General features: G+C 33.3%; 1 protein-coding gene across 3 annotated transcripts in view; it reads right to left on the bottom strand.

Moving 5' to 3' along the window:
- LOC145280097 (uncharacterized) overlaps positions 1-16,919 on the bottom strand; it is a 166,794-nt gene that overhangs the window by 77,155 nt on the left and 72,720 nt on the right. For all 3 annotated transcript variants that reach the window (XM_080131824.1, XM_080131823.1, XM_080131822.1), the window contains one exon: positions 11,781-11,845. In XM_080131824.1, coding sequence (XP_079987950.1) covers positions 11,781-11,845 — 65 coding nt within the window. The remainder of the gene's footprint in view (positions 1-11,780; positions 11,846-16,919) is intronic.

Below are 16,919 nucleotides of genomic sequence, written 5' to 3' on the forward strand. Positions count from 1 at the left end.
CTGCAGCTCAATGGACAGTATGGAATTTATTAAATTAGAAATTCTTTTCTTGTACTCTGTCCAAGACAGAGGGCCTAGTAGTTGGTGCACTAGCCCTTATGTTTCGTATATGTTTTGTACATAACAGAAATATATGAAAAAAAATACATATATATTAGATTTTAGTTGTTATATTATTTGTGTAACAAACATATTTGTTTTAATTTATTTTAATATTTTATCATGGTGATTTGCATATCACAAATATTATCTTGCATTGACTTTTGCTCGGTTTCAAGTTTATTTTCTTTCCTTCTCAAAGGAAAGAAAACTTCTCAAGGGAAAGAAAAATTTGGCGCTTGTGGAATACTCCATGCACTAGTGATACATTTGTAAAAACAAAAGGACAGCTATGGAACAGGAAGTACATGTCAACATTTTTCAAAAGGTAAGACTTTACAATGCATTTATAGTTTCTGTTGTTGTATATGCAGGTGAATTATGTTTGCAGAGCATGAGTGGAAACTCAATGACTTTAAAATGAAATGTTTATAAATTATCCTCGAAATAACTGTGCAAGAAAAAAATAGAAATATCAGAAATAGGTTTAATATTAAGAAAGACATAGACAATGAGATTTGAAAAAAGAAAATAAAGTGATTTGGAGATATTTCCCGGCGACCAGACTCCAGCTATGTAACGAAAGCATACAAAGAAGATTTAATTGAAGAAAGATTAATAGACGACCACCAAAGAGATGGGTCAATCAAATAAGAATCCATACTAGTAGACTGGCCCATGACTGTGATAAATGGCAGAAATTTGTTCTAAAGCATGTGGTGAAGTTCTCTGAAATATGTACGTAAGTCAAGAATTATTTTAAGTTTTTTCAATCCTAACTTGTTTGTCATTTTTATAAATTTCTAGACATTAACATGTTGTTACCTCGATTGAAATTTTATTCATATCATAAAATGGTGATATAGCATGCATATCCCGATAAATAAATGCATAGTCAGTGTTAAGACAAACAAGAAAAATATAGAATGAACACCTTCTCCTCAATCAAACTTCATCAATTCCAGGAAATGAGAAAAAAGTAAACCTGGGGTTTACTTTTAGCAGCCCCATAATTCTCTCGTAATTTTGTCCTTGAGCAAAGTTTCTAACAAAGAGGCGACAACTGTTGTTTTCTGGGTCAAAACTTATTTAACACTTATCGTTTGCTAGTTTTTGACTTTGAAGCGATATTTTTTTTCAGATTCTTGCATCAAGTGCCTTAATGCTAACAAAGGTGAAAGAATTGCTGTTTTCTGGGCCCAAATCTACAGGTGGAACAATAAAATTTTCGCCCTTTGAAAAAACGATATGATTCCTTTTCATTTTGATGAAAACCAGTTTTTTTTTTTTTGTTCTTGCAGACCATCTACTAGTTGGCCAGTTGTGTACAAATCCCAAGATTGATAGGAGCCTTCTATCATGTCTGAAAGTGACATAATGTTCAATGACTGAGATTGGAGATGCACCACTGTACAACTCATGCTCTCTACCGATCGAAATTGTGACAACAGGACCATTGCCAGCACCCTCCTCAAAATGCATTGCTGGATTACCACAAATAACAAGTACATGCCCAGGGTGATGAAAACAATGTTTCTGGCCACGGTTATGGTCTTTGGTGTGGTTTCAAGTGAGGGCCACATCATGCCACCTCACATCTTCGAAGTCAGCTTGAAAATCAATACCAAAGTGTACCTGGATGTGCTGAAGAGTGTGGTGATCCTCTGGTGCAATCAGGTGGCTGCTGGCAGACTCTAGGTGTGACAGTAGGACTCAACACCAATCCACGTCCAAAGAGATTCAGGCTTGGCTTCAAAATGAGTGTTACAACTTTGTACTCTTTTTTCACTGGCCCCACCTCCTCCCCCAACCTGAACCCGCTGGATTACTTTGATTTTACATCGAGAACATCACCAACCTGCTGAGTATTCGCTGAGCTCCCACTGGCACTTGTGGAAAAGGCTTGCTCCCAGTTCCGAGCCCGTATCGAGGTAGTGATTGAGGCTGAAGGTGGCTACATTGATTAGTTGTCAGCTCTATTACATAATTAAGTTAACTAAATTGATTTTTTTTTCAATAAAAGTTTTAAAATAAAGCTTTAGGGCAATACTTTTATCGTTCCACCCTGTAATTAACATTTATCATTGGCCAGTTTTTGACCTTGAATTAGTAATATTTGTTTTTAAGTCCTTACATCAAGTAGCTTGATCCCTGGTCCGAAGCAATTTCCATAAAAGTAAAAAATTCTTATTGCACAGCTAATATAAACATTACACAATAAATTACCCAGTTCTATAATTTGGAATGTAGCTGAAAACACTATCAATAATTTCTCCCACTCTTTATCTGTGCTTAAACCTAACCGTAGATTCCATGAAGAAATTTTCTTTCTTAGAACTGCACGCCTGTGGAACTGTCTTCCGTTTGCCTGCTTTCCAGCTGACTACAATATGGTTGTCTTCAAAGTGAAAAAGTTTTTGATGAGCCGTTCCACTTAAGTTAACAAATTTACCGAATTTCCATTACTAACAATTACTATATTGTCCAGTTGACTACTGTACACTCCTTAACCCTTATCCTCGAGTGGCCTCTGGGCCTTGATAAGTGGTGATGCCTCTGTAAAAAAAAAAAAAAAAACTTTAAAAGTTTTATTTTTAGAATACATTGTTATCCAACACACATTTTAATGTTACAAATAAGCAAAAATCCGAACACATTTTTATCCTAATGATGCACTGACGCACACACATAAGAACATTCTTTAAAAAAGAATTTCGCATAATCCTTATAACATGATGCAAGTTCAATTTCGAGATCATTTTAAGAATTTCGATAAAGTCTGATGTATCAGTGCAATGCTTTATGAATAACATAGAATTAAAGAGGTCGATTTTGTTCACATAATGTTTTCTTTTGTTTGCTTTTAAACACAATATTAAAGCAGTTTACACGATATTAGCATAATCACATGATAACATTTTTTCCCCTCTGTTTTCAATCCTTTGCATGAGAACAGACTTGAACATAACAATAGACAGACACAGTTGTTTATATAGTTATTTATTCACTAACACATTTCATTATTAGTTTTTCTATCTACCTACTTAATTCAATTTACATATACATATACATATATATATATATATATATATACTAGCAGAAGTACCCGTCGTTGACTGGGTTCAAAAACAGCCTACAGAAAATTGACTGTGATTGATGAAAGTATGATAGGTTATGAAAAGGAGGGGGTTATAAAGGGATAGGTTTTGATACTCAAAAATTTTACCCTAAGCAAAATATGATGAAAGTAAAGATAATTTTCGTGAAAATATATTTTTTTATATCAACTTTGTTTCCATTTGTAGCTAAGAGTGACCAACAAGATGATGTTTCCTTACAAAGAGAAAATGTTATATATGTAATAATATAAATATACAAGAAATAAATGTTACCATAGTTAATAAAAGTTACTTTTATGGTAGAAAAGTTCATTGGTTTGTATTTTTAAGTAGTTTGTAAAAAAAATTTTTTTTTTTAATTCACAAACCGGTTTAAAAAAAATCAAAATGGCAGCTACTTTGAAATGGAGAGCCCCATTTTCAATTTGAAGGAGCGGCACCTGAGCATTCTGCGTTAACAATTTAAGAGAGTTCCGTCAACGTAAGGAATATTTATAAACATATTTTAATGTTTTCCGTTATTTTGTGCTTGAGGAATATTCGATTATGGCATGTGTAGTTTATATATAAAAATTCATTTAAGTAGTTATCGCCTCAAATTTCATTTTAATTTCAGTTCGCTTAAATTATTTCAAGTAAATAGCAGTAAAAACTATTTCAAAACAAAAAATAAAACATGAACAGAACTTTTATTGAATAAGGTAACATTTATTTCTTGTATATTTATTTTTTCGGGTAGTTGTTTGTTGGCTTTTCTGCTAAACACTCTTACTAAGTAATATCGACGCAATATTGAAAAACAAAGAAACAAAAACAGTTTTGAAAAATAATGAAGCTTTAGCAAAATAATCCTAAACAGCAAAATGGGATATTAAAAAAGTAAACACGTGATTACTTTAGTTTTTTAAAGCAAAGAATCAATATAAATATGAATAAGAAGAAAATGGCGCCTTTTTCAAGCAGAACAGCTTTGTTTCAGTTTTACAGTATTGAACAGTGTAGTATTGCACCGTCGGATTCAGGGTTGTACTATTGTAATGTAAAGAACACGCAGAAAGGGTTGTAATTAACTGAAATCCTTCTAGTACACTGACAAAAAAAAGCTTAAACAGACATATAAATAAAAATAAAAAGGTTATGTAAATGTTTTAAAATGACACGTAATCACATAAGCAGTATTTTTTCCTTTTTTGACACGATAACAAATAACATTCTTATTTTTTATTATTTATCTATTTATCTATTTTCGAAAGAGTGCCACGTGCAAGTGGAGAAGGAAAAAAACAGAGTTATGCAAAATTTGCGTTGAGAATTGTCTAAAGTTCCGACTTTTTTTTTTGGGGGGGGGGGCTTTCACTTTAATAAGAACGTGAATTTATGAGGTGAATTTATTCGACACAATATGATTCAACTAAAAAAAATGAATAAAAACTAATGTGAATTAACATTAAAGTTAAGATGTTATTGTGAAGCGTCACCCCTTTTACAAAACCTTGTTAAACTTTGTGACATATTTACATTCTATGGAGGTCAGGCGCGAACGAACACCCCATAATTTTATTATACCATATTTCTTCAAACTGAAACATAATTATCAAAGTATACTCATGCAAATAGATATGAAAAGTCTTTGTTAAAGTTTGTGCCATATTTCCATGGAGTACAGGCGCGAACGCAGACCCCACAATTTTATTATACCATCCCTATTTAAGTTGAAACATACTTATCAAAGTATTCTTATGTACATCTATATCAAAAACACTTGTAAACGTTTTTTTTTTTCATTTTTTTATTCCATACTTTGGGGGCCAGGCGCGAACGCAGACCCCACAATTTTAATGAACCACCGTTCTGCCAGATCAAATATACACATTCCTGATCCTCGATACATCTTCTATCATTATATGCAATCAGTTTTTTAAAATAGTCAACCATATAGGAGCCTATTTGTGACCAGACACACACACACGCGCGCGTGTGCACACACACACACACACACACAGATGTTTAGCTTTATATTATATATATATATATATATATATATATATATATACTAGCATGGGTGCCCGGCGTTGCCCGGGTCTTTGGAGGTGTATGCTGAGCAAAAAATAAAAACAAAAAATGGTCAATTTTTTTAAATTTGACACCTATTATTTATGACCCCTTAACATTTATTGTTTTTGACTCAAATCGAGTTATTAAGTTAGATCCATGTCCAAGGAACCTATATCTAAAATTTCAAGTGTTTAGACCAAAAATTGTCAGAGGAGTTTGGTAGAGTTCTCAAAGGTCAAATCGTTGAACTTTGACCCCTTAACAGCCAAATGTCTGGCCGAAAACCGATCACATAGATTTTCCCAAATCTCAGTACCCTGTATATCAAATTTCAAGTCTGTAGACTAAAAATTGACAGAGTTATTTTGTAGGGAAATGTACACAGACAGACAGACATGCAGATAGGCATACAGACAGACACACAGAGAAGTTCACTTTTATATATATATATATATATATATATATATATATATATATATATATATATATACTAGCATGGGTGTTCGGCGTTGCCCGAGTGTTTTGAGGTGTATGCTGAGCAAAACAAAAAAAGATGGTCAATTTTTTTAACTTTGACCCCTATTATGACCCCTTAAAATTTATTGTTTAGGGCTCAAATAAAGTTATTAAGTTAGATCCATGTCCAAGGAATCTATATCTAAAATTTCACGTGTTTAGACCCAAAATTGTAGGAGGAGTTTGGTAGAGTTATTAAAAGTCAAATCGTTGAACTTTGACCCCTTAATCGCCAAATTTCTGTCTGAAAACCAATCACATTAATTTTCCCAAGTCTCAGTACCCTGTATATCAAATTTCGAATCTGTAGGCTTAAAATTGACAGAGTTATTGCGTAGGGAAATGTACACACACACACACACACTTTTATATATATATATATATATATATTTCTGTAGAAATATATTATAATATATGCCAATCCTTATTTAAGAAACTCAATGTGATTACAGAGCAATGTAGTGAATAAATGACAAAAAACCTATATTCCAAATTTCATGATGTTGACCATCTTATAATTTATTCCTTTAATTCAGTTGACATTATTATATCAATCAAAATTCAAAATGGCGTAATGGAAACATATTAAAGGTATTTGCAGCTTTTCTTCCAATTTTCAGATTTTAATCTTGTCAATTCACATTTTATTTCCTTTTGAAGGATTGATTGTTGCTATTTCTTCTGATGAGTTAAGGACAAAATAGATTTACTGATTGATATAATAATTAAGTGATTGATTTTGCGCTACGAAACAGATACTGTCAAGAATTGTAAATATCAACTGAATTAAAGGAATGAATTGTAAGATGGTCAACATCATGAAATTTGGAATATAGGTTTTTTGTCATTTAGTCACTACATATATATATATATATATATATATATATGTACTCGGGGGGGGTTTATTCAAAAGTAATGGACTAGTGAATTCAACGAGGTTGTTAGATAGTGCTCAATAAAAAGAGCTGATAATACTTGTTTATTGTTATATAAACATGCTCACATCCCGCTGCTACAAACAGCCACTTGTTTCAATCAAACAACAGATATCATCAGGCATCGACTTGACTATTCAAATGTTCAATGAATAATGGATTTTTATTTTAGGTAGGAACTCTTTAGAAGTTGGAGTTAAAAAACCTTAAAACACAGAACTTTAATTATAAGATGTAAAGAGAGAGGGGCAATCTAAATAAAATTAAAAAATTATAATGGAGAGAGAATGATTAAGAGGAGAAAAAAGAAATAGAGAAAGAAAATAAATAGAGAAAGAAAATAAAGAAAAAAATATAATATGGAGAAGAAAAAGAAAAAAAGATATAAAGGGTTATTATAAAGAAAACAAGGCTAGAAGAGAAAAGAAAGAATGATGAAATATAGTTAAAGAGAGAAAGAGAGAAAGTAATAATTAATAGGAAGGGAAGCTTAAAATGTTGAGAGGATATAGAAAAAGAAAAAGATCTGTGTGTCAACCAATTTATGAACAATTATACATTTCAGTAATGAGATGATAAATATGTTAGTTGGTTACATTCGCTGTCACTTTTGACATGTACACTTCTAACGCAAAGATTGTATTTTCTGTTTGCGTTGTAATAACGTGTCTCGTTACTGAAATGTAGTTATTTCTTTTTCCGATCTTTTTGGAAATCTTTTCCATTTGCAAAGCAGTCTTTTTCATTTTGGCAGGCATATTACATAGAATGGCGCCCAAATATTGTTTTTTTTCCCGGGGGGGGGGGGTACATAAGCATCACCAAGAGGCCACTCGAGGATAAGGGTTAAAGAGTGTACAGTAGAAATTGGACAATATAGTAAACATTAGTAATGGAAATTCGGTAAATTTGATAACTTATATGGAACGACTCATCAAAAACTTGTTTACGTTAGACATGAAGACACCCATATTGTAGTCAGCTGGAAAGCAGAAAAACGGAAGACAATTCCATAGGCATGCAGTTCTAAGAAAGAAGCTTTGCTCATGGAATCTACGTTTAGGTTTAGGCACAGATAAAGAGCGTGGGAAATTATTGATAGTGTTTTCTGCAAGACGAGTGTTTCTTGTGAAAGTTTAGCGAGGGGGCACCAGAGATTGGAGCTCAGCCGAGCACTTGCCATGAAAATAACGATAAAGCAGAGACAAACTCGCAACATCTCTTCTGTGAGAAAGAGGTTGCAGGGAAGAGAAAAGGACATCCCTACGAGGCTTCGAAGTCTATTCTGAACTTTATTAAGGCAGGATAAATCCTTTCTAGCAGCTCTTGCCCAAATGTGGCAACAGTACTTAATCCTTGGACGTACTTGGCTCTTATATAGATAGAGAATTGCATCAGCTGTTGCATCAGTTGTTGTTTGGCCATATTTTTTCTCAAGCACTTTCTATTGGTGCATCCGATTATCGTCAGGAGCAATTGTTGGTGTTTTCTTTTCCTTTTCTTTTCCTTTGAGGCTTACCTGCTGAAATTAAAAAGACCACTCGACAAAAGATTTCCAAAAAGATTGGAAAAAGGAATAACTCTATCATGTTCAATCAAACGTGTCTAAAAGTGTGTGTGTGTGTGTGTGTGTGTGTGTGTGTGTGTGTGTGTGTGTGTGTGTGCTATAAACCATCAGTGTAGTATATCTACAGTATACAAATTTATGTTAGTTGGATTTTCAATTTTTGAACCTGATTCAAATGAATGAAAGCATTGTTGAAATGATTATGAAGAGGACATTTTGCTTTCAATACATAAAAGAAAACAAATTTATAGGAGTATATATATATATATATGTATTACAGACGTTTTGCTTTCCATGTCTCTAATGCATACATATACATCTATACTCCTATGAATTTTTTTTGTTTTTTGTGTGTATTGATATTCATATTAAAAACCCTTTTTTCTATTTATTTGTTATTTGCTTCGCCACAAAAGCAAAATGTGACACAAAATATGGAATTAAACCAGCTCCCCGAAAAAAAGGCAAAAGGGGCACTCTGGTAGGGACCAAAAATAATAATTGTCTCAGTGTAGAGGGTTTTCCATCCATTGACTGGGATGAATTACCTTAAGAGTAGCATCAGGATCTTGGCCTGAAGGCCACGAACAACAGAAAAAAAGCCCTTTTTCTATTTATCTAAAACGAAAATACAACTCTGTTATATATGGATCGTGGAATTGTATTAATCTGCAAATGCTCTAGCTCATTTGCATATTCTTTTAAACATTCATTTTAATTAATTCCCTATTATTTTTTTCAGTTTTCTCATGAGATGATCATCTTTAGTTAACTATTACGTGTAATTATATTCATGCAGATATTCTACATGATTTATACTTGCGTAATATTTGCGTAAAAAGGTTTACAGTAAACACAAAAATTTTTCCATATATATTTATGTATGCATATATATTTTTGTTTAAAAAATTTTGCCTACCAAACTCCTCCTACAGTTTTTAGTCTACAGGCATGAAACTTCATATATAAGGTATTTGAATCCATGCAAAACTTTATATTTGTGTTTTAGCCTGAGAAAATTGGTACAAAAGTGTGAAAATTTTAAAAAAAATTAAATTTACCAGGTGAAGACGCCATTACAAATGTGCATGCATAACGTAATAGCTATTAGTTCATGTTTTAATTTTTAGTCTTGCAACAAATATGTCTTCATAGCTCAGTCATTAAGGGCAGAGGACAAAATAAATTGTAAACTAAACGTTTTGGTTTCGATTCTTGGTGGTGGTACACAAGTCATTTTTTTAAAACTTTTTAAATTATTATTATATATTGGGTCCAATATAATATGATAATAAATATGAAATCTGCATTAATCAAAATATCATATTTAAGCGTATTTTACGGCCTGCTAGTATATATATAAGGCACTTTGTGAGTGTGTTCATTTCGCACAAATATATTTGATGTGTCTGGGATAGGTTTTGTATCGGAATGCCTCTGATAAGTATCGATAATAATAAATACAAAATCTGCATTAATCAAAATATCATATTTAAGCATATTTTACAACCGGGCAAAGCAAGGTGCCCTGCTAGTATATATATGGTGCCCTGCTAGTATATATATATATATATATATATATATATATATATTAATTCGGTCAATTTAGCTCTTATGCATAGATCATTGTATAACGATTAGATCACTGTCTGACTGACGTAAAGAACATTTAAAATGAAAATGTTTAAATTCAATGTTATTTCACGTCGTTAATGATAGCCGAATGGATACGTTCTTTGCTAATCGAGTCAGAGATGGCTCGTGTTGCCGAGTTCGAATCTGTCAACTGGTGTTAATCGTGACACCCTGCACTGAAGATCCCCGAAAGAATGAAACACTAGTGTTTGTAGGTATTTAATTATTATAGTAAAAAAATAATTATATATATATATTTTGTTGCCATTTGCACACACAGTATATAATATATATATATATATATATATATATATATATATATATAGAGAGAGAGAGAGAGAGAGAGAGAGAGAGAGAGAGAATACTTATCTGTAAAGGATAGAGCAATTTCTGTAGGAAATTTTAGGTAGGAGAGCTCATTGCATAGCAGAGCATACATAAAAGTTAAAAGAAAACCACAACGCAAAGTTAGCTTGATCTCATAAATATATTTCAACCCGAAAGAGCTTTGTCGAATGAGAAGAGCTAGTCAGATTTAGTGTCAGACTGAATAACAGAACAAATTTTCAATGGTTTTTGTATTTATTAAAAAAAGAGGAAAGAAGGAGAAAAAGGAGGGGGAGGAAAGGAGGAATAATTTAGAGATAAAAGAAAGTGGAATAAAGAATTAGAAAGAAAAAACAGGGAGGGAGAAAGAGATGGAGGAATTGTAGGTGGAAGGGAGAGAGAGAATAAAAGTGGAAAAGATGTTGCAATGACACAGAGAGAAAAGAACAAGAGGGTAGGAGGGATGTGATACAGAACACACATGCCGGTTGCCTTGAAGAAACGCTGACCTATCACTGTTTATCTAGGCATCTTGCTTGTCAAAGCTAGAAAGAACAACACATGACTCCAATGGAAACGTGTAACTAGGAAATAAATTGCTCTTTTTATTTTTTATTTATTATGTTAAAACTTACAGAATGCAAAACTCCTCTCAGTAGTAAATATAAAGACAGAATGAAAATTAAGATATTAGAATAACATTAAATATTGCATTCGTTAAACCCTGTGCCATTAAATCAAACTGATGTAGTCTATTTCATTTTTCCCTGATCTCTTTCTCTCTCTCTCTCTCTCTCTCTCTCTCATTTTCTCTTTTCTTTTGTACTGCATTTCATACAAAGGGTCTGAGAAGCCATTTATTTTACTATTGTGAATGTCGTGTTCTAAAAATCATATCATGGAAATTTAATACAGTCAAGTAAAATCTACTTGTCTTCAGCTGTGAGAAACTTTTATTTTGAAACCACTTCTATTCACATTCTCAGCTAGCTGTATGTTCGCCTCTGGACCCAAGTTACTTCTGAACTAAGAAAGAAAACTTTAGAAGAGGGTCATGTCAGTATAAAGAGGTGAGGGGCATTCTCTAGTCCTCTAGTTTCGTTACTAGTCTTGATTATAGCACTAATTGGCTTTAATTCATATCTTGTTGTGAACATTTTACAAGGAAGGACCATAGATTGGAGCTCAGACGAGCACCTACGATAGAAGTAACAATAGAACAGAGACAGACTTGCAATGTCTTTTCTGTGAGAAAGAGGAAGTAAGGAGGTAAAATTTTGAAGACGCTTTTGTACCCTGTCAAGGCAGAAAAGGGTACTTTTAGGAGTGCCACCGCAGATGTTGCAACAGTATTCCATCTTTGACTCTTATAAAGGTAGAGGATTGCCAGAGATCTCACTCTAACGTTGTACCCCATTAATCGTACTGTATAACCCTCTGCTACTATGAACTATTTACATGCAGCTTTAAAAGTATACAATTGTCAAGAAATATGAAATCTACTAATCAATGTCATTAATTACTCACTGTCCTTAAGCTTTTCAATTCAAATTCTTTTTTGTCAAGCTGACTTTTCAAACTGGTAACTTCATCTGAAAATTGAAAGAATAAAAAAAATATTCATTAATTTTCAAAAAAGAAAAAAGAAAAAAAAAAGACATACGAATAAAAACTTGTGCACATCTTCTGGAAAATTGTATTTAACTCCCACCAAAAGTTTTCATAGTAAAATTCGTTTTTTTTTAGAATACCTGCTCCTCAGAAAAAATGGTTTAGGAGCACAAATAATATGTAATACCCAATGTTGTCCTATAAACTTTGATTCTAGCCAGAAATTACTTTTTATCTATCAGGTTAAAGGCTTCAAAATCATTTTAAAATTTCCTACAGCCATAAAGAAATCAGCAATAACACACACACACATATATATATATATATATATATATATATATATGTTAAAAAGTGCGTGTTTGTTTATCTATTTCTGTATTTAACTGCTTTATTTAACAGTCTTATTTTACAAGTCGTGACTTGTCTAGTCTCTGTGTGCACGTGTTTCAGAACATATAGTTCACAGTACATTTATAATACGCAAAACATGATGACATACCTGTCTTCTGCTGCTCCTCCTGGGGTATTTGCCAACGTCTTGGGGGAGCTGGGTTCTGTTTGAAGGAAATGCTTTAAGGCAGACACAAGACACTGTATGTTTTTATATATATATATTTCTTTATTCACTCCCAGACATTTTGCCACAACAGAACTGGAATGAATGACGATCTCTGGCTTGGGTTTTTCTGTCTCCATTTTGAAACTGTTGCTCCCTTATGGGGAGACTTGTTTAACCCACCCTGTTTCTTTGGTGTCTCAAAAAACTCACTAAAATTAACTCAGCTTATTCAAACTGGAACACTTTGACACGTCAGATCCGGTCCCTGTTTGCATACCTTCCAGTGCAAACTGATCGGTCACCAGTTTGATACCTGTCACAACATTACCCTTTGACCCTTTCGGCACCTGCATGCTCGCTGAACCTATTGTTTCCCATGATTCAATCTGTTGTTTACAATGTGATAGACAGACAGATAGATAGATAAACCGATAACTGAATAAATGCTTTATACCCGGCGTTGCCCGATGTTTACCTAACATATACATATATATATATATATATATATATATATATATATAGTAATTTATAAAATATATATGGCGATTAAGCTACACTGAATAGTCCGCGTTTCATCCACTCTAAGACTCTTCAGGCTTATGCATAAGCCTGAAGAGTCCTAGAGTGGATGAAACGCGGAATATTCAGTGTAGCTTAATCGCCATATATATTTTATAAATTACTAACTAGCTCTACCTAAGTATTGAGCACTTTTGAAGTAAATACTTAAAGTTTACGCATAAATCTATACTTTCGTATATTAATTTTATGTGAGTAAATTAAGTAGTTATATATATATATATATATATATAATGAAAACAAATATGTCTTTGTTACCATAGTAAATTTAAATACAATTTTGAAACATTAAAATGCTTATTCAAATGTAATTTCTGGCTAGCGGATGTTTGTCCATCAGAATAACAAGAACCATCTGATCATCTTGGAGGGATGATGAATGATACACATTGAATTATGAAGCAAACATTGAGTAATATCTAACCACTCCTTTTTTGAGTTGACACTGCTTGATTCCAAGATGACTGAAAAAAGTGCGAAGATAAGCAGAGAACATACTACACTTGATATTCCCAAATGGTCAACCATTTTAGTACTGGCCATGTTTAACTTTGATGATCTAACAGGAACCGGTGTGTCAACGTGATTACATTGTATATTCTGGTCTAAGTATTATGGTTCATCTATTTCCCTAAGCCAGTAGTTCCCAACCTTTGTACATGGTGGCACACTATTAAGACCTTGAAATAAATATTTAAATGAATCTTTATTTACACTTACCAATGTATTATGAAAAATTTTAAATATCTAACAATTTAAACAAACAATTTAGTATAAATTTTATTTCTTCTTTATTTGATATTCAAGCATCAACATCACGTAAGTAATAATGTGTGTTTTTTTTTGTTTGCTTGTTTGTTTTGTTTTTTATAAAGGGTCACCACTTATCAGGGCCTGGAGACCACTAGAGGATACGAGTTAATGTATGTACGTTAGCCATTGGGACAATAGCATAATAATTGTTAGGAGTGGAAATTTGGTATAATTTGATTATTTAAGACGACGATTCAACAAGAGCTTGTTTACATTGGACTTGAAGACGACAATAGTGTAGTCAGCTGGAAAGCAGGCTAGGCTTCCACAGATGGGCAGTTCTAGGAAAGAAGCTTTGTTCATGGAATCCACATTTACGTTTAGGCATCGATAGTGAGTGGGGGAAATTATTGATAGTGGTTTTTGTTAGATGAATGTTTTTTGTGAAAGATTGGTAAAGAGGGAAGCATAGATTGGAGCTCAGACGAGCACTTGCCATGAAAATAACGGTAGAGCAGAGACAGGCTTGCAATGTCTCTTCTGTGAGAAAGAGGTGGCAGGGAAAGGAAATGGGTATCACCTATTAATGCAATATCCGTTTATAATGATATAAAAGCTGCTTTCCACCTATAAAATGTTTGTGGCGCACCAGTAATCATTCTGCAGCATACCAATGTGGCATGGAACAGTCGTTGAGAACCACTCTCCAAAACCAATAATAAACAGTATTTTTTCATGTGGCGCTACTATTCTAGAAAAGAACCAGAAAGATAGAATGCTGCGATATATTGAAATTTTATATTTCTTAAAAATTGAATAAAACCTTAAAGCATGCAATGGATCAGTTTAAATTATAAATTCATTATTTCAAAAGAATTTTTTTTTTTTAAATAATAATAGGAAATCTACTGTCGATGAAGCACTGGATATTCAGAATTTAAAATTTAATGGTTGAAAAGACCAAACATGTGCAAAAATTTATTTTAATAAACATATCTATTTATTAAAATGAAATTCAACTTTTTTCTCTTTCTATACATACACATAACTCAAGTCGGCATAAAGGAAATAACTGTGAAAAAATCGGAATGACTTTTTTTACATGATAACATTAAAAGATGTGTGTACATGTACTGCTACAAGGCCACCATTCACCCATGGAGTATTGTTGCCACATCTCGGCTGGTGCATCTATCACTAGTCTCTCCCTCTTGGGTAGGGTCCAAAAAAAAGAGTTTCCAATCTAATATATCCCACTTTGTCAACTAAGCTTCAACCCTTGTCTCATTGATACAATGTTGCATCTCTGTGCCTGTTTTACAAATATTTTAATGGAATGTGCTCTGATAAACTTGTTGCACTTCTGCTCCCTCAACGTACATATCCCGACAAACTCGCTTAGCAACAAAATCGCACCCCTTCACTGTTGAGATCCCTAAATGCCAGAAAGCTTTCTACTCTAATATTTTCTTCCCTTGAATAGCTAGACTTTAGAATTCCATTACTGCTACCTGCTTTCCTGACTGTACTGATATGCGAAAGTTTAAATGTAATGTAAACCAACATCTTGTTAATCTTTCCTAAGCATGGTTCCAAATAGTAGCCCCTTACATCCAAGTGGCAATATGCCTTGTTAGGGGGTGAACATGATTTTAAAAAAAAAGAAAGAGAAAAAAAAAAGAAGAAAAATGAAATGATAACATTAAATGATATTAATAGTCATTTGACCTCCAAATGATGAATTAAAAAAAATGTAGATATACATCTGGGGTTATGCCGATTAAAAAAAAATACCAACTTTGTGGATGTTTGTTGTGTATTTTTCAGGTTTTACCTGGAGATACAAACAGACGTTTGAAGTTTATATAATAGATGAAACTTGAGAATGACAAACTTATTGTATACAAATGAGTTCACCTCTATAAAATCAGAACTCCACACAGGCAATCAAGTTCTATCTAGAGACCAGCATCTGTCTGCCTCACTAGACTCTATTAAATACTTCATAGCAATATGGCATCACTGATATGATACATAAACACAATATTGGTGAACCAAGCACATATAATCATGGACCAGATGCTTTACACATATTGGCGAGGGTTAAGAAAATAAAAGACAAAAAAAGCTATTGAAGGCAAGAACAACATCATATTTCTACACCAGATTGAAGTTGTAAAGAAGTTTGTCACCACTAACTTATGTAACAGAGTGTGTATGGTGGCTATACGCAAATACTGAACCATGTGTGAAATGACCTCATGGTACAGATAAAGAAAAAGATTATACAACGGAGAGAGAGTACGTTAGAGATGACGATCACGTTAGAGATGTGGGTGAGTTCACAATCATAACGAGACGTGAAAGAAAGGTACAAAGTCGTAGCACTCCTTCTGAAGCCAAGCCTGGTCTCTTTGAACTTGTGGGCCAGCACCGAGTCCTGCTGTCACGCTCAGGGTTTGCCAGCAGATACCTGATTGCACCAAGGGATCACCACACTCTTCAGCACATCCAGGTACACTTTGGTGTTGACTTTCAAGCCGACTTCCAAGATGTGAAGTGGCATGATGTGGCTCTTATTTGAAACCATACCAAAGAACCATAACCATGTCTGAAAACTTGCATTGAGCTGTGCCCTTAAGCGTTGAACTACACAGATTTGCATTTTGAGAGTGCTGGTAATTAGATCAGTAGAGAGCATGAGTGGTACAGCGGCGCATCTCCGATCTTGCTCGTTGAACATTGTGTCACTTTCCGACTTAATAGAAGGCTCCTATTGCTCTGAGGATTTGTACACAACTGGCCAACTAGTAGGTGGTCTGCAACAAAAAAAGAAAACTGGTTTTTATCAAACGGAAATGGAATCATGTTGTCTTTTCTCGGGTGATAATTTCATTGTACCACCCTGTAAAAATTCAAAAATTTATGAAAAACTAGCGTAAGGGGCGCCCAGCTTTGCCCAGTCATAAAATATGCTTAAATATATTTTAATTTGTTCAGATTTTAGCGCCATCAACTAAAATCAAAACCGAAAGCAAAACTGTAGAATTCAAAGCCGGTGACGTTACCACTGTACCAACGTGACACGCATATGAATTGATTAAAAATTTAAAATAAACTAAGATGAATGTACAAAATGTATAACGATTCTTTAAATTTTGACC

The sequence above is a fragment of the Euprymna scolopes genome, chromosome 7 (genome assembly GCF_053919585.1).
Source record: "Euprymna scolopes isolate OS-2025 chromosome 7, ASM5391958v1, whole genome shotgun sequence".
NCBI lineage: Eukaryota > Metazoa > Mollusca > Cephalopoda > Sepiida > Sepiolidae > Euprymna > Euprymna scolopes.